The 19,514-nt window shown below is 33.3% G+C and overlaps 1 protein-coding gene across 2 annotated transcripts in view; it reads left to right on the forward strand.

Moving 5' to 3' along the window:
• The window catches only part of LOC149423679 (CD151 antigen-like), a 490,631-nt gene that overhangs the window by 461,260 nt on the left and 9,857 nt on the right, over positions 1-19,514 (forward strand). For both annotated transcript variants that reach the window (XM_089631733.1, XM_089631734.1), the window contains one exon: positions 16,186-16,359. In XM_089631733.1, coding sequence (XP_089487859.1) covers positions 16,186-16,359 — 174 coding nt within the window. The remainder of the gene's footprint in view (positions 1-16,185; positions 16,360-19,514) is intronic.

Consider the following 19,514-nt stretch of genomic DNA (forward strand, 5'->3'; position numbering starts at 1 on the left):
ACAAGGGTCCAGGCCCAGATAATATTCCTCCTTTCTTTGTCAGTTGCTTTGCAGACTCTTTATGTTTACCGCTTTTTATAATTTTTAATGCATCCCTAATCACGGGAACTTTTCCTGATCTGTGGAAAAAAGCACATGTGGTACCAGTATTAAAATCGGGAGACCAATCTTTAGTAAAAAATTATAGACCAATCAGTATATTATCCTGTTTTGCTAAGGTTTTTGAATCTTTGATATATAAAAATATTTTTTCGCATTTTAAGCCCCTTCTCTGCACTAGGCAACATGGGTTTGTTCCTCAAAGATCTATTAACTCAAATCTTTTGGAATTTTGTAATTATGTATGTAATTCTTTTAATGAAAGATTACAAGTAGATGCAATTTATACTGATTTCCAAAAAGCTTTTGATAAAGTTAATCACTCCATCTTATTAAAAAAACTTGAACAAATAGGAATACATGGAGATATACTTCGCTGGGTGAAATCATATTTGTATAACAGAACTCAATTAGTTCTTATTAATGGATACAAATCATCCCCTATAATTGTAAGTTCCGTTGTACCACAGGGTTCAAATCTTGGCCCCCTACTTTTTCTTATATTCATAAATGACCTTGGCTCGAAATTAAATTGTGATTATGCTTTTATCGCCGATGATCTTAAAATTTTTCGTAAAATCAAGTCTGTTTCCGATCATCAACTGCTTCAAAACGACCTCGACACACTTAATAACTGGTGTACTGTCAATGATATGCACTTAAATGTTGAAAAATGTTACATTTTAAACTTCACTAGAAATAGAATTATAAAGGATTTTTCTTATGTTATTAATAATATTATTCTCAAAAAAGTATCTTCAATAAGAGATCTACGAATCACTCTTGATTCTAAATTCATATTTGATGTACACATTAACGACATTAAGTGCAAATCATTAAAAATGATGGGATTTATTCATAGAATATGTAAACCTTTCCAAGATCCTCAGTCAATTCTAACTCTTTACAATGCCTTAATTAGAAGTAAACTTGAATATGGAAGCTCTATTTGGAATCCACATTACTGCAAATATGAAAATATTGTAGAATCCATTCAAAAAAAAAATGCTAAGAATGTTATCCTTCAAATGTGGATTACATGACCATCTTAGATCATATGACATACGTCGTGATTACTTCAAGATTGATACACTTAAAACTAGAAGGCAATTGACTGATCTCATATGTTTACATAAAATTATTCACGGTCAACTTGATACTACATTATGTCTTAGCAATATTAAAATAAATGTCCCCAATTCGCATTGTTTAAGACGCCATAATATTTTTCACCTGAATACATTTATAAATAATATCGCCTACTTTAGCCCTCTGACCCAGATGTGTCGACTATATAACAAGATAGAGTGTGCTGAAATAGATATTGTCGTCGATAATTTGTACGGATTCAGAAAAAAAGTTCTGGCGCTATTAAAAAATATTAGCTAATTCATTGTGTCAATTTTCTCTCTATGCATACCTCTCGTATTTCTTATGCCTCTTACCACTTGTAATAATGTATAATGTAATGTGTTACTTGAGCGAGCTTGTATATGATTGTGTATTTTATTTTTATTTTTTGATGTTTTTGTTTTCTAATTGTATGTATCTGTATTTAATTGTATGTATCTGTATTTAATTGTATGTATCTGTATTTAATTTTTTGTATCTTTATTTAATTGTAGATTTTTGTAATTGTACAATAACTGAGTTTTTATAAGTGGATTGTTCTCACGTAAGTGTGATCATCTGTAAAAACCCAGTATAAATAAATAAATAAATAAATAAATAAATAAATTGCGCTCTATTTATGATTTTAGTTTATTTTATAACTTCTTTTAGCTTGACCAAATTAAAGTTTCCAGTTAATAAAATTTTTACTGTAATCTTTTGTATTTCTGTGCTTTTCACACTGTAAATTCATACTGGAAATTTACGTAAAACATTCGAAAATCCCTTCACATGAACTTCATGGTTTTGTCGAGTCAGCATCGAGATTTTTGAAATAATATTATAACTAAGACGAAAAATAGAGAAAAAATGAGTTCACCTTTAACTATTAAATTAAGACATATTTACCGAACTACCATTTTCAAGTATCATTTAAATACAGATCTCACGGACAGTTATTTTGGACATCTGAAGTGTAAATAAATCTAACTTGTTTATTTTTAGTGTTTGTTGATTTATTTTCAATCGAGCTAAGTTATGGAAGGCAATTTCAACACTATTCAATAAATTTGAAAGTTTCGTTTATTGGAAAGAGTTAAGATTTATCCGAAGACAGATATCCATTGAAGAAGGTCAACACGCAATTTTGAATTCCATGAAAATTGAAACGATTCTTGGAATCTGCTTCAATGTCAAAAGTTTCCAACGAGTGCCTGCTAAAAGGGTTGGATAATTTATTCGTGATTCTGATTGCAAAAAACAAAGTTGCTTTGTTAAAGAAGCTTTCTGTAAATAAATATATTACTTTTATTTCAATAATTTTCATTACGGCCACTGTAAATCCGTTTGTGTATGGTTTTTGTTTTCAAAATGATCAAACGACACAAAACCAAAACTGATGTTGTATTTTTTAAATTCATGGTACGGTAATTTTAAGCTGATAACCTGGCCTTAATTAATTGGTTTACCGTGATTGTAAAAGACTGATCCCGCTCCCATAATAATTAGAGCTACGGTGGATGAAATGAAATTCCATACGTTCACGTCACGCGGATTATCACCATTTTGAAACTCGTGTTCGTAATCATTCCAATTAAAAATATTTGAACCACTAATTTAATTAAACATCACGGTGAATTATTCGTATCTTGAATATATAGATTTATATAATAATATATAAATCTATATTTAAAATAAAAGATTTATGTGTTAAAAACGACAAGTCGTCTCGCAGCCACGTACTACCAACACAATTTCAAGATAAGAAATCAAACATAAATGGCTCATTGTGTTGCCCTGTAGAAATACAATGCTACTTGCAGCACGTAAAAAAAATCTAACAAGTCTTACCGTAAGCTCTTTACTGCCGACATCATAAACGGGGACGGTTGGTATATATGTAAACAAGTGTAATTTAACTAGAAAAATAATCAATTAAATCCGTAACAACTATTTTTTATAACATTTCCTACCTTGCTACAATTGGAGCAGTTATGATTTTCTTTTGTTTTGTTGTACTTTTACTCGTTAAATTCAGACAGAAAAAAATTTAATAATTAATGAAAGTGTAGTGGTACGCCACTATGCCAAGCTAGTACCACGACGTCATAGAAACATTCTGTAAAGTTCGGCCGTTGTCTAGGTTTGTTTGGAAATATCTGCCATGGCAACTATAATGTTTCTAGAAGGTTCACCTTATAAAAGCGACAGCGGGAAAAAAACTCGACAGTCAGTCAGTCCCCGAGTCGTCAATCAGCAATCCACTGCTACACGGACCTACCACACCTACGCCCGGCTCTGCATGGATTATCATGGACTCTTTGGGATCACATCAGCGCCCTGGCATCGGACATCATTCCTGACCCTGCGACCACTTCGCCGGTCTGCGCCTCGGCCCTGCTCTATCGTCTAGTAGCCGGAAGAATCCACGTCTTCACCATTGGAGGAGACCCACCCTTTCCCGATGGCTTTGTGAGGAAACTGATTGTTTAACCTCCTTAGCCGCACACGTCAGGACTCTAATTTTTTTGTAAAAAGAAGCTAAATTTATTTTAAAACGATTCTAGACCCTCCAATGTCCCTGCATGCATAATTGTTAGTAACATAAAAATATACAAGCCGCGTATCGAGGGCAGTTTACCCCACTATCACGGGGCAGTCCCGGCAAGAATGAGCGTGGCAAGCGGCCTGGCCACAACGATCCCAAGCACCCGCGTCCCTTAGCCAGTTTTCCGAGAGTACCATCGAAGAAATGTAAATGGGGGGAGTCCGTCCATGTCTTCACCAGTGCTGCACACATCCACGAGTCCGGTCTCCATCAACGCGGTGTTGACTCACTGACCCGCGCTTCGACCACATCATTGCCGTCATCGCCGTCTACACCTGGTGTCATCCTCACCTTAAATAGAAAATGAGTAGAAATAAATACTCAACTAAACTACCTTTTCATTTTATTGAGCAAACTTCGTAAATTATTTTCTGTTAAATAAAGTTCAAAACATGATTTATGTGTCGTTTGCTATAGTCTGACTTTTATATTTTTCCAAAATTGCTGTACAAATCCAATTTTCATCTAAAGATAGCATTCTCATGTGAGAATATGTGCTACTTACTGCACATTCACAAAGTTTTCTTGTAGCTTTAATATTTTGATACATTTTTATATTTCCTATACTTGGGATTGTTACTTTTAAACTTTGCTAGCTATTCGAATAAACTTTATTATTGTCAAAACATCTAGAAACTTTATTCAAAAACTTCATTCAAAAGAAATAGAAAATTTTCTATTAGAAATATATTTCTCTCCAAGAAAATGTTTTTATCGATAAAGTTAATTTTTTTTTAAGAAAGACAAATATTCCCGGGGAATTGAAGACTGAAAGACTGAAGGGAATTGAAGTCTGAAATGTCACTTTTTATGAAATTATGTTATTAATACCTCTGAATTCGTCTCGTCGAGGCGAAAAAATCTGCATATTCACCTTCATTTGACAACGATCAAGTAAGTGCCAAATGAGCCAATACGTCGAAATGATCAAGCAAATCCGGTTATCATAAGATAGGTAAGCCAGCCGAGGAATTGAACACACTACGCTTGGGTGAGACCCAAACGCGATGCCAACTTGGCTACTGACCGGTGATTATTAGTTAATTTTGAACAAAACAGTAAAATATGCGTTTATTCATCTCAAAAATTGTCTACCGCTTATGCAGATAAAATTAGCAAATATGCACCTTCCGTTTTAAAATAAATGTTGTAACTATTTTTGTTTACGTACTAGCGCACTAGACCCGTAAAAAGTTATTTCCACGGTAACTATCTATATTATCGTTTTTCTGAATTATTCACTCAGTTAGTTAATTTTACAAATGATAGTTAAATTCAAAGCGGTTTTAGAGATCATTTAATCAGAGTTACCGATATACGGTATTTTGACAGTATGATTATGTCCTCGGCCCACGGTTTAATTAATTTTGATAAGCTGTTTTGCCTTACGAGTGAGTTTATAATATCTTCATAACGCTGACAAAATTAACATAATCCCTAGGTGTTATGTGCTTATCTGTTGACCAAAATTGCTTTCCGGATATTCACAAAGCAAAGGAAACTCATAATGCACGGGAGGGATGTAAGGTACGGCTGTACAGCCCTATCTTTTCTACTAGTCACTCTCAACTCCCTAGTATAGTCTTGGGAGCAAGAAATGCAATTAAACTCAACGATTAGAGCTTCAGGATATTTTCACAAGCTCTTTTACAGACGACGCCTCTAGGGAAATTCAGGAATCGAAGCCTTCATTACTTTAACTGACTTTAATTGGTTCTAAACGGTGATAAGTTCGGATTAAAGAGTTCGAAACTGGTTCGAATTTAAGAAAATTTAAATAATTCTAAGTCGTTTACTCAATTTACGAAGAAAATCTGTTACAATTAAGGTTTGAAATTATTTGAAGGCTCCAATTGATAACGTTTTCATGGTTTCAGCTCTGAACCACCCCTTTCTATTGGCTAATTAAGATTGACAGGTGTTCTTCTTGTATTCAAATTTCATGAAATAATAGAATATAAGCAATTAATTTGAATCGTAATGAACCATTTATTGTTATCGAATTTAATTTGTAAAACTCAATTTTTTATTTCTTTATTCAGTGCATTATTTATTACAGTCATTGAGAATTTTTCGCCCACTATGCTAGGCACATGCCCGTGTTGTGATTATCGATTCTTTTATAAATTTAACAATATATTATTTATCAATTTATTAAAAAAAAAAAAAAATATTTATTCACGCCGTAAAGGCTTTTACATTTATTCATTATTATAGGTAAATAATTGTTCATTAGTAGAATAGTAAGTGTATAGTACATAACATAATAAATTGAGAGTGAATGATTTAAGAGGTACAATTCAAACTATCATGGAAAGGTCTGTTGTACAAAGAACTTCAATGATTGTGTAAAATAAGTACTTAATTACAATGTGTAGCTACGTTCTTGATATTTATAAAAATAAACATGAACAATTTGTAAAGCATGATTGAATTAGCACACCTGTATTACGCCAGATTTGATGTTTTACAGAACAAAGTTAAATGCGATAAAAGGTGCTCATGAAAAAGTATGAAAAATGTGAAGATATGTCGGAAGTGGTACAGAAGACGTTTCATTGGTTTTATTTTATAAACAAGTTCAACTTTGTATTTATTATTACGCTTGACAGCCGAAACCTACGATTATCTGGGATTTTTTTTCATTCACTTTTGCCATTTTTCTTAATTGAGGGCTCGGGTATAAACAAGTTTAAAATTAAACCGAAATCTGGGGTTAAAATGTTTTGGACTTTCTTATCTTACCTTGAAAGTATTTAGCTAAAAATATACCCAAGACGGAAGTGTAATATAGTGAAGGGAGTTGAAAATAGATAAGATCAATGGGTGGAAAGGTAGAATCTGCTGCTTCGGTTATCTCAGCAAACACTCAAAGGGTTGGGTCGTCGATTTCCAGAAGATTACATTTACATTTCCATACAAAAGAAGCTTTTTTACAAGAAAGGTGGAATAAAATAACACTTCGAAACGCAGGCCTGGCTTAAATTACATTGTTGGGATTAGGTAAATGTTCATATAACATAGCTCTATATCATTTTTCTTCCTCAGTGCGAGACTTTAATACGAACAATGAGAGCGTACAATAATACAATTATTTATTGTTATTTGCGGGTGCTCTTGAAAGAATTTGTTTATTTTTGTATTCTTTTGTGCTTTAGCTAAGGTAACAATGATAAAAAATGGATATTTTCATAATCCAGCCCAAAATATCAGAACAGCTATATAGGTATATCTAATCACTTCTTTATCCGCTCTCTTACCCATACAATACACCAATGTGAGGCTTAGGAAAAATATTCAGATTTATCCTTTTTCCATAATATGGAATCCTTTTTTATTTGCGTTATATGGTATCAGACCGTACCGTACAGATCAGAGATTTCTTAGCTTATTTTAAGTAAAAAATGTAGATATCATTTTGATCTTCCGTGGCAGTTTTTTCTATTCAAAATAACGGCATAAAACTTTATTTCTCTAACATGTCGCCACTGATAAGAACCTAATGTCAAATGCCTACACGGTTGTACCACGTGAAATGCACCATCCTTAAGCCTTGATTTACCCGGTAGGTCCCTGGGACTCCATTGAAAACTTTCAGCGCTCATAAAACCGTTCGTTTTTGGAATTAGGTACTAATTGTGCGTTCCGGTACTTTCACTTGGCAGTGACGCGCCAAGCGTGAGGGAGAGCGGACGTCGATATGCGTGAGTAATCACGTTAGTGGAGTCCGTGGGACTCCACCGGGGTATTAATATTACAGTTTTAGCCTATTTACGGTATTTTTTAATTTTTTTTCCCCGGAATGAGAGAAAGTATTGTCACTTTTGTCCACCGCGTCTAAAAAGGAAAACTGTATATATTTTCCCTAGTTGTACTAAGCCTGTGTGTTTTGGCTGTACAAAAAAATAAGCAATGACTGTCACCAACCGTGACTGGAAGGTCTTGCACGTTTTTTTTGTTTGAACCATGTTTTTTTACGTTTTATAAGAATTGATTATGTTTTTGTTATATTTCTTTAAAAATTAGTTTGAAAAATTGTTTTGTTTTTGAAATGTTGAGACTAGAAGTTAGAACTCGTAATTTTGTTACAAAAAGTGCTAATATTCTAGAAGTTCCTTAATAAAAGGCCGTGATTCTATAATTTTAAGTAAAAACCTAAGCCATTGTAAAACCAAATATATAATAAACAAATGTAACTAGCATTTCATTTAAAAAAGTGTTTTATTTCATGTTAAATTAACGATTTTATTTTCGGGAGTCCTGGGGACTCCACCAGGTAAATTGTTTATGTAGTCACCGGGTAAATCAAGGGTTAACTATCCAACGCTGTGGAAAAAGTAAATGTATTTATTGGTGTCTCCTACACTACTAAGTCTCGTTTCTACATTCTCAATACAATAATTCCTTGCCCCGAGGCTCAGCATTATCTTACGAATTCTATTTCACATCTGGAACACCTTGTTACTGTTTCAGAGTAATATTATGCACGACTTAGCAACATGTGCCTAGTTAATTACATAAAACCATTATAATCATACAAAATAGAGCCGTAAGGAATGCTTAAGACCTACCATGGAATAAACCAGTCAAAGATATAAACTCAACAAAAAAACTTCCTTGTACGATTCTGCCAAAATATAACATCTCAACTGCCATTCTAAAAATAATTTAACACTCCTCACACACCAATACTAAACCAGCCTTTAATTCCGATGCACACCAGCACAAAACGCGATCACAAAATCAAACACACTTATCGTCATTTACTCACACTAAACTAAGAATTAACAATACATCGCATATACTCAATACAACTCTTTACCTAGTAACCTAAAACTTCTAGCAACAAACAAAAACACATTGGCAAAAGCTCTCAAAGGATATTTTCTCACTCGCTTTATTAACCACTGACAAAATCTTTCTCTGAAACTCAGTAACTTCTGTATATCTTTCGTAATGTATTTATAAAATATTTTTCAATAAACTGTAATTGGTCTGTTTTAAAATTTATGTTCACTCTTTAATAAACTCCCTTTTAAATTGGTATTCTTTTTTAAAAAATAAATCCTTTTAATTGTTTAATGTTGTTAAATCCCAAATGAGTTTTATTAAACTCATTGGGAATACTTCATCATACATATTATTGTTATTATCTTGTAATATATTAACATTTAAAATAAAATCAAATAAATCCATTGTAAGCTTAAGGGCGTATGTATTAAGAGAACATAACGATTCTAGTTTCAAGTAAAACGGAATACGGTTAAGTGCCTATCTGCCACTTAACAAGTTCACAAGTGAGCTTTTGATACAACATTACTAGCCGAAAATTTACTTCCGCCAGATAATTCATTTGAGAATAATAAATCTAACTCTTCGGAAAGGTGTGTATTCATCGGGAGAACGAGCGGTACTTCGGGAGCTCTCCGTTAAGGCTGCTGAGGGAATAACAACCCTTTATCTTCATATAAAAGGTGTCAATTTATAACGCCCCGGGGTAACAAATAATTCGGCGAGATTAACAAACACTAAAGTGTGAATTTGGTATATTAAAAAAGCAGTTCACTGTATAATAAATCATTTGGTAAATCTTTTTATTTGACCTCTCCTAATTCCTCCGTACGATCTTTATTTGCCTGTCCTAATTACTCCGTACGATCTTTCTTTCATCTGTCCTAATTCATCCGAACAATCTATATTTAATGTGTCCCAATTCCTCCGTACGATCTTTATTTGACCTGTCCTTATTCCTCTATACGATTTTTATTTGATCTGTCCTAATTCCTCCGTACAATCTTTATTTGACCTGTCTTAATTCATCCGTACAATCTATATTTAATCTGTCCCAATTCCTCCGTACGATCTTTATTTGACCTGTCCGTATTCCTCTGTACGATCGTTATTTGACCTGTCCGTATTCCTCTATACGATCGTTATTTGACCTGTCCTAATTCCTCCGTACGATCTTTATTTGATCTTTCCTAATACATCCGTACAATCTATATTTAATCTGTCCCAATTCCTTTTTACGACCTTTATTTGATCTGTCCTAATTCCTCTATACGATCTTTATTTGAGGTGTCCTAATTCCTCTATATCATCTTTATTTGATCTGTCCTATTTCCTCTATACGATCTTTATTTGAGGTGTCTTAATTCCTCTATATCATCTTTATTTGATCTGTCCTAATTCCTCTATACGATCTTTATTTGAGGTGTCTTAATTCCTCTATATCATCTTTATTTGATCTGTCCTAATTCCTCTATACGATCTTTATTTGAGCTGCCCTAATTCCTCTATACGATCTTTATTTGAGCTGCCCTAATTCCTCTATACGATCTTTATTTGAACTGTCCTAATTCGATCTTTCACCAAACTTCACGTGAACTTGCGCTCTGCCCTTCCGACATTGCACATTACTATCTTACTTCCAGCTGTTTGTGAATTTTATTTATAAATATGTTTACAATGCAACCTCGAAATAAATCATTAGTTCGACATTATTTAGGTAATAACCTACTTGTTTTTAACAGAATAAGGTTTTTGTAAATTGTACCGTCTTACCAGATAGTTCATATATACATATCTTATGTGGTTTCCACGGGATAGCTACTTATATTCAGAGAAATGTTTTTTTTTTTCTTAAAAAAATATTCTTGGGTTTCATTATATTTTCCAGCCGAATTGTGGTTCTTCACGATAAAAATAATATGACGAATAATGAAACCCAAGAATAATAAGACGTACCTTTGAGAATCGGAATTACCTACGCCAATCAACGTGGAATTTCGCACGCACTTTTTTACAGATAAAATAAACATGTTTGCAAGTGACGAAACAACACGCTAGAATAATACTAAGAGATAATTTCCGTAAACAAATCTACCTTCCAGGCAAACAGGGAGTAAGGGAGAAAATATTTATTAGAAATAATGAAAAATCCATTAGTAAGATCGATATTTTGTCTCGTTTTGGCTTCGTTTCCCCCTTTCTTTCTTTAGCAAGTATTTCTCATTATACTAGTAACAGATAAAAGCTCACGGAAAGTTTGTATCAACTAAACAAGAAAAGCAATTTCTTTTAAAGCTCCAAACTGAAAATTTCATATTACGAATTTAATTTACTACAATTTGTAAAATCTTCCCTTCCTAGCAGTGGAAATATGTAACCCATTTTTACATGCAAGAATAAAATTCACGTAAATCTATCGAGCTATTTTTCATGTGTTGTACAGGCCGAAAAATAACATATTAGACTACAAAATATTCCCCCGTTATATCCAAGATTCACGTCAAAAGAGAATATTGGAAGAAGGAGACTGATATTATTATTTATTCCCGCAATATTATTTTCTTTGCAAGATTTGATGTGAAATATCTAAAGCTCAACTTTAGGAGCATGTTACATTTCAAACGGATTTGTTTATTCAAGGAATTCACCGGGCATAAATTCTCTTTGTTTTCAACAAGTCGCGATTACAATATCGCTGGATACTTCATGTCAAATTGATCCAAGTAAATAGATGAAATGTTCAGTTTGATTTCAATAACGAAGTTACGTCTCTTGTAACAATGTGAAAGCCATCGATTTGTGTTGAAAATCTACATATAAACCTGTTAAAATCTTTTAAAGGATTGCTAAAAGCTATTTGTTTCAAACAATACTAGTGGAGACCGGGGACAATTGTACCACGGGTGAGTAGTACCAAGAAGAATGACTCGCAACTTCAGGTGATGGCCCTGTCACGTGCGGACTTGGTAGAGCAAGATAACTGTGTCTGAGAATCACCTCTTTTCTTTGATTCCCATTGCTCGCTGTCAGTTGAGGGACAAAGGATGTTATAGACATGTACAATGTACATTAAGGTGGAGTGAAATTTTTTTTTTGAGAATTTCGAAATCGGCATAGTTGGGAAAGATGCTCCACATATTAACAATTACAACAAAAATAATAAAAAAATATATTCACAATACCTAGACATCGCCAAAGCTTTATATTATATCATTTTCACGATTTTACCTAAGTATTTATAGCTCATGTACGCGAAATAAAACACACATAAAATTTGTATTTTACCATTTATTTTACAGATAATACATTCGTAGATTGTTAGAATGGAACAAATAGTGGAAATAAAAAATGCACATATATTATTTACCGCATTGAAAAACTTGAAAATTACAAAAGTTACTATGAACGGGACTGAATTTTGATGTTAAAAATAGGCAAAAGGTGTCGTGACTCTAACCTTGTTTTTATTAATCCATCTCGCCTCAAGGGTCCACAAACAACGGCTGAGGCTTCTGTTACAATTTTCACACATCTCTCTGTAGCTTGAGTGTGGCAAGGAAAATTCTTTATCATTGGTAGTATAACATCTTCAATTATCGTGTGATCGGTAATGACTTGTAAAATTGTCTCGTCACTTACAAATTTGGTTAGTGGTGGCTCGGTTATATTTTCCCACTTTATAACATCAATATAATCATCTGCTGGAAAATCAAAAACAGGCACTATGAAGGTACGAATAAAGTCTGATTGCATTTTCATTTGCCGAGCTTTCAATATTCTTCTCAACGCCAACTATCTTACGTATTTTCGGTTGTCGTTTAACATGGCTAACAAAATATTTTCGTGATGCCCCAAAAAGCCATTACGCTGGATTACTGGATCAATAATATCTTTTAAATCACTGCCAAATACAGTGAAAGGACTATTGTTTCGTGTAAATGCCTTGCACCGGAAATACATAATTGTTTGGTCTTAATGTTGAACCACATAGGTGCGTAAACTGTTAATACAAATGTCGTTAAAGTTACCATATTTTTTTATGGTTTTAGGGTAGAAATGTAAAGCCGAAGAATCCGATTCGCTGTAGTGAGGCCACCTGGATTGTACAATTTTACCGGGATTGTTTTTGATAAATTTTCATTGCCGAATCCGGAGTCAATAGTTTTACACATTTTCAGTAGATACAGCTGATCTGTACTTAAATCCTGTGTATTTGTCATACTTGGTAATGAACATTGAATGATTTTAATTTTCACGACAGGAGGTTGTTCACACTTATTTAAAGACTTACCAATAATTCCAGTGAAACTGCGATCCAGTCGTGGTTCCGTCAATTTTCTCAAAGAGATGTCGCAAAATGAATACGTTTGCATGTAATTGACAGACAATCCACAGTAAAGGCCGTTTGAGATGTGATTCAAGGCGCCGAATAACACCTCATTTGTACCTCGTATTAACTGCAGTTCCGTCGCATCCAATTGCAACAATTTTTTCCAAAGCAATATCTTTCTAAGACAGTAATGAAATAATTCCATTACTTATTGCTTCAGATTTTCCGGTTTTTAATTAAATGTGTCCCATGTACTCGCTACCTGGTTATTTTACTAAACTAACGTGTTCTTCAGTTATTATTTTTCGCCGGTTGTCCTCCATGCTTAAAGTTTTGTCCTTCCGTCCGTCGAAGTAAAAACCAAATTGATTGGAATAGATTACTAACGGCTTACTAGTAAGGGCAATTCTTTTCTTCATTCGAGCTCGACGAATTTTACTCCTATCCACAACCCGAGATGTATCGTTCTTTGAAATTAAGCCAACATCTTGTAATACAGCGGAAACATTTGCAACTCCTGCTCGATCTGAAATACAATATCTGTCTAATTTTCTGGCCACAACAGGGAAGTCTTTCACCTCATGGTGAGAATTATTTGGTTGTGTTTCACTTTGCATTATGTCTTAAGGAGTTGAAGACGAAGCACATTTTTTTGTGAATCTAATGTTTACACTACAAGAATGAATAGCATCAGTTAATTTATTTTTGGACTCAAACTCATCATGATGACGTTTCCTGGCCAATAAATTCATGTTTTTTTGTAGCATCTCGGTCCAGACATCCTATCATCATTTTTCGATCCGTTCGCTGATCCAGTAGGAATTTTTGTTCTTTGATATGAATTTTTAGCTTCTTTTCACACGAACATAAGTCAAAAGATGTGCATCTGCATGTCGCTATATCAAAAAGAAACGGGGTTTTTTCTAGCGGATCGGAAACTTCGACAAGATGATACGCAATACACTTCACTCTGTTTGATACGCGTTTGGAGTAGAAGCATTCGTTGCTGTGTGGGAATAGTTTAACTGTTCCTACAGTTCTACTTTATAATTATATTATAAAATAATAATGTAATTATATCATAGATAATAAATAAACACTCAATTTTTTAACTCACTCAATTATAAGCATTTCTAAGAATCGAGAGAACATTATTGGTGTTTTCAGTGTTTTTATCAAAAATTCAAAGTGGTGGCGATGTCGTATTTATAAATAAATATTTTTTATTTAAGATAAATACATAATGGAGCACCAATCCCACGTATGCCGAATTCTATATTACGAAAAAAAAATTCTCCATACTAGACCGCTCCACCTTAATGTACATCCTATTTCTTACACTTAACTATAGATGGTGGATATATCTGTGCCGCTTGTAGTGTATTTATCACGATATTTTGCCAATTGTCTGATTCGAAATGGACAAATTTGACAATATTTAGCATTTTGGAAATAACCGAATGAACTAACTGTCCAAATTAACAATTTTGACGATGTTTTGAAAATGGGAATTATCTTTTGTCTACTACTATATTTATAATTAACCTGGAGATTTGGTAGTGAAAAATATACCCATATCGCGAGTCTAGTTTTTAACGGTTTGTTTCTAAAAATACTTTCTAAGTTGACTGCTGATGCCAGGTGAAAATGATTGTTTACGTTCGATTCTAATGTTTGTTTGATAAAAGTTGCTGCGTGTGCGTACCCATTATCTTTGGGCAAATGCCAGGTTGGTGGTGTAGGCAAGGGCGGGTGTTCCAAACCAGTTCCAATAATTAGAAATTTTTGATACATCGGTGTGCACAAATAATTCAAACCTGTCGTATTTAAGGGCGCCCGCAGACAAGAGACTTTAGTTATGAAGGCATTGCAACAGTTGCGGGCATATAAATCCATTGGAGTTGCCACGGAAGTGCGCATACGAGAGACTTTTTAGTTGCGGCTGCTGGCAACCGCAAATTTTTAGCGGCTGAACGATTATAATATTTATTTAGGTCTTCAGAGACTGTTCCAAATTCAAATTTTACACATACTACCATATTACCTCCGAGTATTTACTACCCATACTTAGACATTACTAATAATACTAATAGAACCACTGTTCATTTTCAAATCGTCTTGTGCTTAAATCCTTCAATTAATGAATACTTAGACGAAATAGTTGCCGAAACTAAAGTGTCTCGTCTGCGGGCTGCTTAAGGGGGGGCTAGGGTTTTAAAATTATTTTTTTTGTATTTATTTTTTATTTTTTAAAATAAATGTTTAATATGTTAAGAATATTGTGTTCAAATTTCAAGTTGATTGGAGCAAAATTGACGAAGTTACGAGTATTTTTATATCTGTCGGATTTTAACCCCTTCCCGACCATACGTATAAGCCGAGCAGAGCAGGAAGCTGAGAGACAAACTAAAGAAGGCAGGATTCGTCGGAGACAGGAGCAAAAAGGTGCTTTAGACATCATGGATGATAGCAACATCCTTTATGGACCTGGAATTGATGATTCAGTGTGAAGTGTGAGGTAAGCCGATAAAATTTGCTTATAAACGTTTAATACCAGATTTTTTAGTGTTCAAAACTTTAAAGCGTTTTTCCCACAACTCACGTTTTCAAAATCGGTGCCCATCATAACTTCAAAACTACTGCACCGATACTTTTGAAATTTTGAAAACTATTTCTGTACATAATTTACGAGGTAACGCTGGAGAGTTTTTTTCAAATTTGTTAATAATTATTATTTTACAATAACAAATTAGCCGATTTTTTTCACTAAAAATAGCGTTTTTCCCTTCAAAGTGTTCCAAAAAAGTGAAAAATTAAAATTTCTAAAAACCCTCCCAGCGTTACCTGGGAAAAACTATTATCTAACGAATGAACTTTAATTTTTTGATTTCAGATGACCCAGCACAGAGTTATGAGGGGCACGGCCATTCTCCTTTTTTTTGAGACACGTCCGAATAATTGCTGCCATTGCCGTATTTTTTAATATTTCTCCGTGAAAATTTTATACAACATTCTTAAAATGTCATACTTCACTGTCCTATTAGATTTAATAAAGAGATTTTAACTGTGTTGTCACAAAAAATTCACAAAAAAATGCCTTTTTTCGTACGAATTAACCCTAGCCCCCCCTTAAAATGATTTGCTTGTACTTATTGTCCTACAGCTGAGAGTTCAGCGGTGTACTTTTACATTAATTATAACTACCATTCTACCTTATATAAATTTATATATTCTTGTTTTTTTTCAGTACACCTACTTCTTGCTTCTGATCTTCCTACTGGAGGCCATGGTAGGAGTGTTGGCCTACGTGTACGAGGAGCAAGTGGCCGGAGAGTTGCAGGCTAACCTCAATAATACCTTCCTGGAGAGCTACAAGATCCTTCCCGCAAGGACCAAAGCCATTGATGAGATGCAACTCAACGTGAGTATTTCATTAAACCTGCACCTAATCTGTAGGTCTAAAGTCATAAATACTGTGAACTCTGCATCTAGATATTGTGCCTTTTTGTGTGTGGAATTTCTAAGTAACGCAAGCTCTCTCAGCCCACAACATCACTTCCACCATGAGCTATGGAGTTGTGAAATCTTCTAAGACAATGCAGCCATTTTGATCGTTTAATTCATGTCAAATGTTCAGTTTTAACAATAATGAAAATAGGGTTTAAATATAGGTACATATCTAAAAATGTATCGCTATAAAAACTGTGAGTTCTAATCTGGCATTTAGAAATCATTCTGACAAAATATTTGTGACTTATCGGCGTGAAAACATCATGAACCTAAAAAGACCTGGACGGAGCTTTTCGAGAACAATTTGAAGCCGCGGGGTGAGGGAGAACACGTATGAAAAATGCGAAAACCTGCTTAATTTTTTTAATTACATATCCCATTCCCTGTCTCATCAAATACCCAAAAAATCATTAGCCGTTGTAATTGCATTAACAACTCACAAATAAATTTAAAATCATTCATTTTGCACCACTTTGCATATAAATCATTCAAAGTTAGTCATACAATATGGCTGCCAGGCAATTTCCCCTCACCCTAGATTTGGCTTCAATGCCATTCATAAAAAATCGTATTAATTCTCAGTCAAGGCCTTTTTAGGTCCATGGAAAACATTGATTTGTTCTTTTACATATTATTTGAATTCGGATTAACTCAGCTAGCATTCCGTTAACTTATCTATAATGTAATGAACTAATAGTTAATCTATCTTCCACATTACATTAAACAAAAAATCACGTGAAAGATTACGACGTGAAAATATTGCTTTATATATTATTTGAATTTCGATAAATTAAGCTTACCATCCGTTAATAAATAGTTCACTGTAGTCTTTACATAATAATTAACAATACTTTTTATCAGATTCCTTTAACTTTGAATCTTCTTATTTATTGTATAACGTAGATATAAGACCTACTCTGTTCCATCCTAATCTGATCAGACGTGATGGTATAGATAAATGCTTAAAGTTTGTAAAATAAATTAACAACCAACCTACCAGCATCACGAAGCCCACTTTAATTATTTGCCAAACATAAATCTAACTGATTAAATAAACAAAATTTTACCGCAAACATTTCAAATTCATAACGGATCATTGTTTCGCGTAAAAAGAAAAAAATCGTTTTTTTGGAAGTCTTTGTAATTTGTTAAAGAATCGGCGTTTAATTTCTAAGTCGCTATTTAAGTATAAAAGTTCACTAATATGGAGGCATTTAAGAACGGGAATAAAAAAGAAAAGCATTTCCTAGGGAAAATTAATTACAGCAAATACTCCATTCATTTAAAAGTTTTTAAGATTCGGGAAAGTTTCGGTTAGGTGAAATCTGGAATTTAATTTATGTCAGGATTTTTTACAAACGCTCGTGGTTTTTTCACGGCTTATTTCATCTTATTTTTTCTAGATTTTGTAGACTGAGCAATTAATCACGTGGCTTATAAGTTTTATAACTTAATTTAGGTAATTTACTTAATGGGTGGTATTTTTAATGCGTCTAGAATGTCTAGATTAGATAGAAGGATGGCTAGCGGAATGGTATAAGATGTCAGTGGACTGTTTATCGTACTGTGCCAACGAATTGTAATTATTATTCATTAAATAATCATAGCTTCGTCCAGATACTCCACATACGTGAGCCATTCCCTACTAGCAATTGGGTTATTTCCTACTTGCACATTAATGGGATATTACAGAATGTATTTTTTGGGTATTATGTCGTGTTGTGTTGTCACTATTATACTTTTGACCGTGATAATCTCATTTATGGGAAAGACAAACACAATTGATTTCATACACTTTTTTTTATTATGTGATTTATTTATTCAGTTGTTTTTATATTTGTATTTTACATAGTGTCTTACAAAACTGAGTAGTATTCAGTTTATTGTAAGAAATCTCTCACTTTTACAATTTTTCAAAATACAAAGGTAATGTCATAAAAAAATTCTTACGATTATCTTTAATTTATTCATTGGATTTAGGTTATTTTTCCCCTTTGACTGCTTAATTATTTATTTGCTAGTTAAGAACGGCTACGTTCGATTCGTGGAGTGTCTGGACAAAGCTAATAATTTTTTGAACGTTCTACCGCCATAATAAATTTAATAACGTATAACATCTGATCTGAACCCTGTGTACTCCGCTTGTCAGCAGCCTTGCCAAAATATATATTTTTGAAATTGCTTAAGACAGTAAAATTATCTGAATTTAAAATGCACTGAACACATTAATTATTTAAATAATGAAATTGAAAAACTAACTGATTTTGTTTCAAAACTTAAGTTCGTCTACGTGGTTCTCTGCCAATAACTGTTAGAATGTGGTATTTATCGGATGGGGCAGTGCAAGTGATAATGTTCTAAATTGAATAATTAGAACCCAAAAATTGATAATGAAAATTGTACTGAACGTCTCTGTTAGAAACTGACGAAATCTTCAACAATATTTACATATCATGTCAAATGAACAACTCTGTTCTAAAACAATTCTCTTTTACATTCATTCACAACACAAGACATAATAATAAACACGCATATTTAGAAACACTACATATCAGGGTCAAAAACATATCCAACGAGCAACTACGAATACAATATTTGGACAAAAACATATCCAACGAGCAACTACGAATACAATATTTGGACACAAACATATCCAACGAGCAACTACGGATACAAAATCTAGACACAAACATATCCAATGAGCAACTACGAATACAATATTTGGACAACAAACTACTTATGTTATGTTATTAAACTCTCCAACAAAAGCTCATTCAACAATCAAAACAACAACATTAAAATAATTAAAACTAAAATTAAAAGCTCTATACAAAACATAGGGAGATCAGAAAATCATTAGAAAACATACTGACTGACACCAAATGCAGACTGAGACAGAAACCGCACATCTGCACTAAAAAACACTACACAACATATTATACATAAATGACATCCTCATCACGAGAGATCCCAGTGAGGATATCACTATCATCTGCTTGTAACAAAAAGGAAGATAATATGTATCATTTATTATCATTATTATTTTAATTAAGTTACTATAAAAAG

Source organism: Hesperophylax consimilis, chromosome 5 (assembly GCF_061612785.1).
Source record: "Hesperophylax consimilis isolate HC1 chromosome 5, BYU_Hcon_1.0, whole genome shotgun sequence".
Classification (NCBI taxonomy): domain Eukaryota; kingdom Metazoa; phylum Arthropoda; class Insecta; order Trichoptera; family Limnephilidae; genus Hesperophylax; species Hesperophylax consimilis.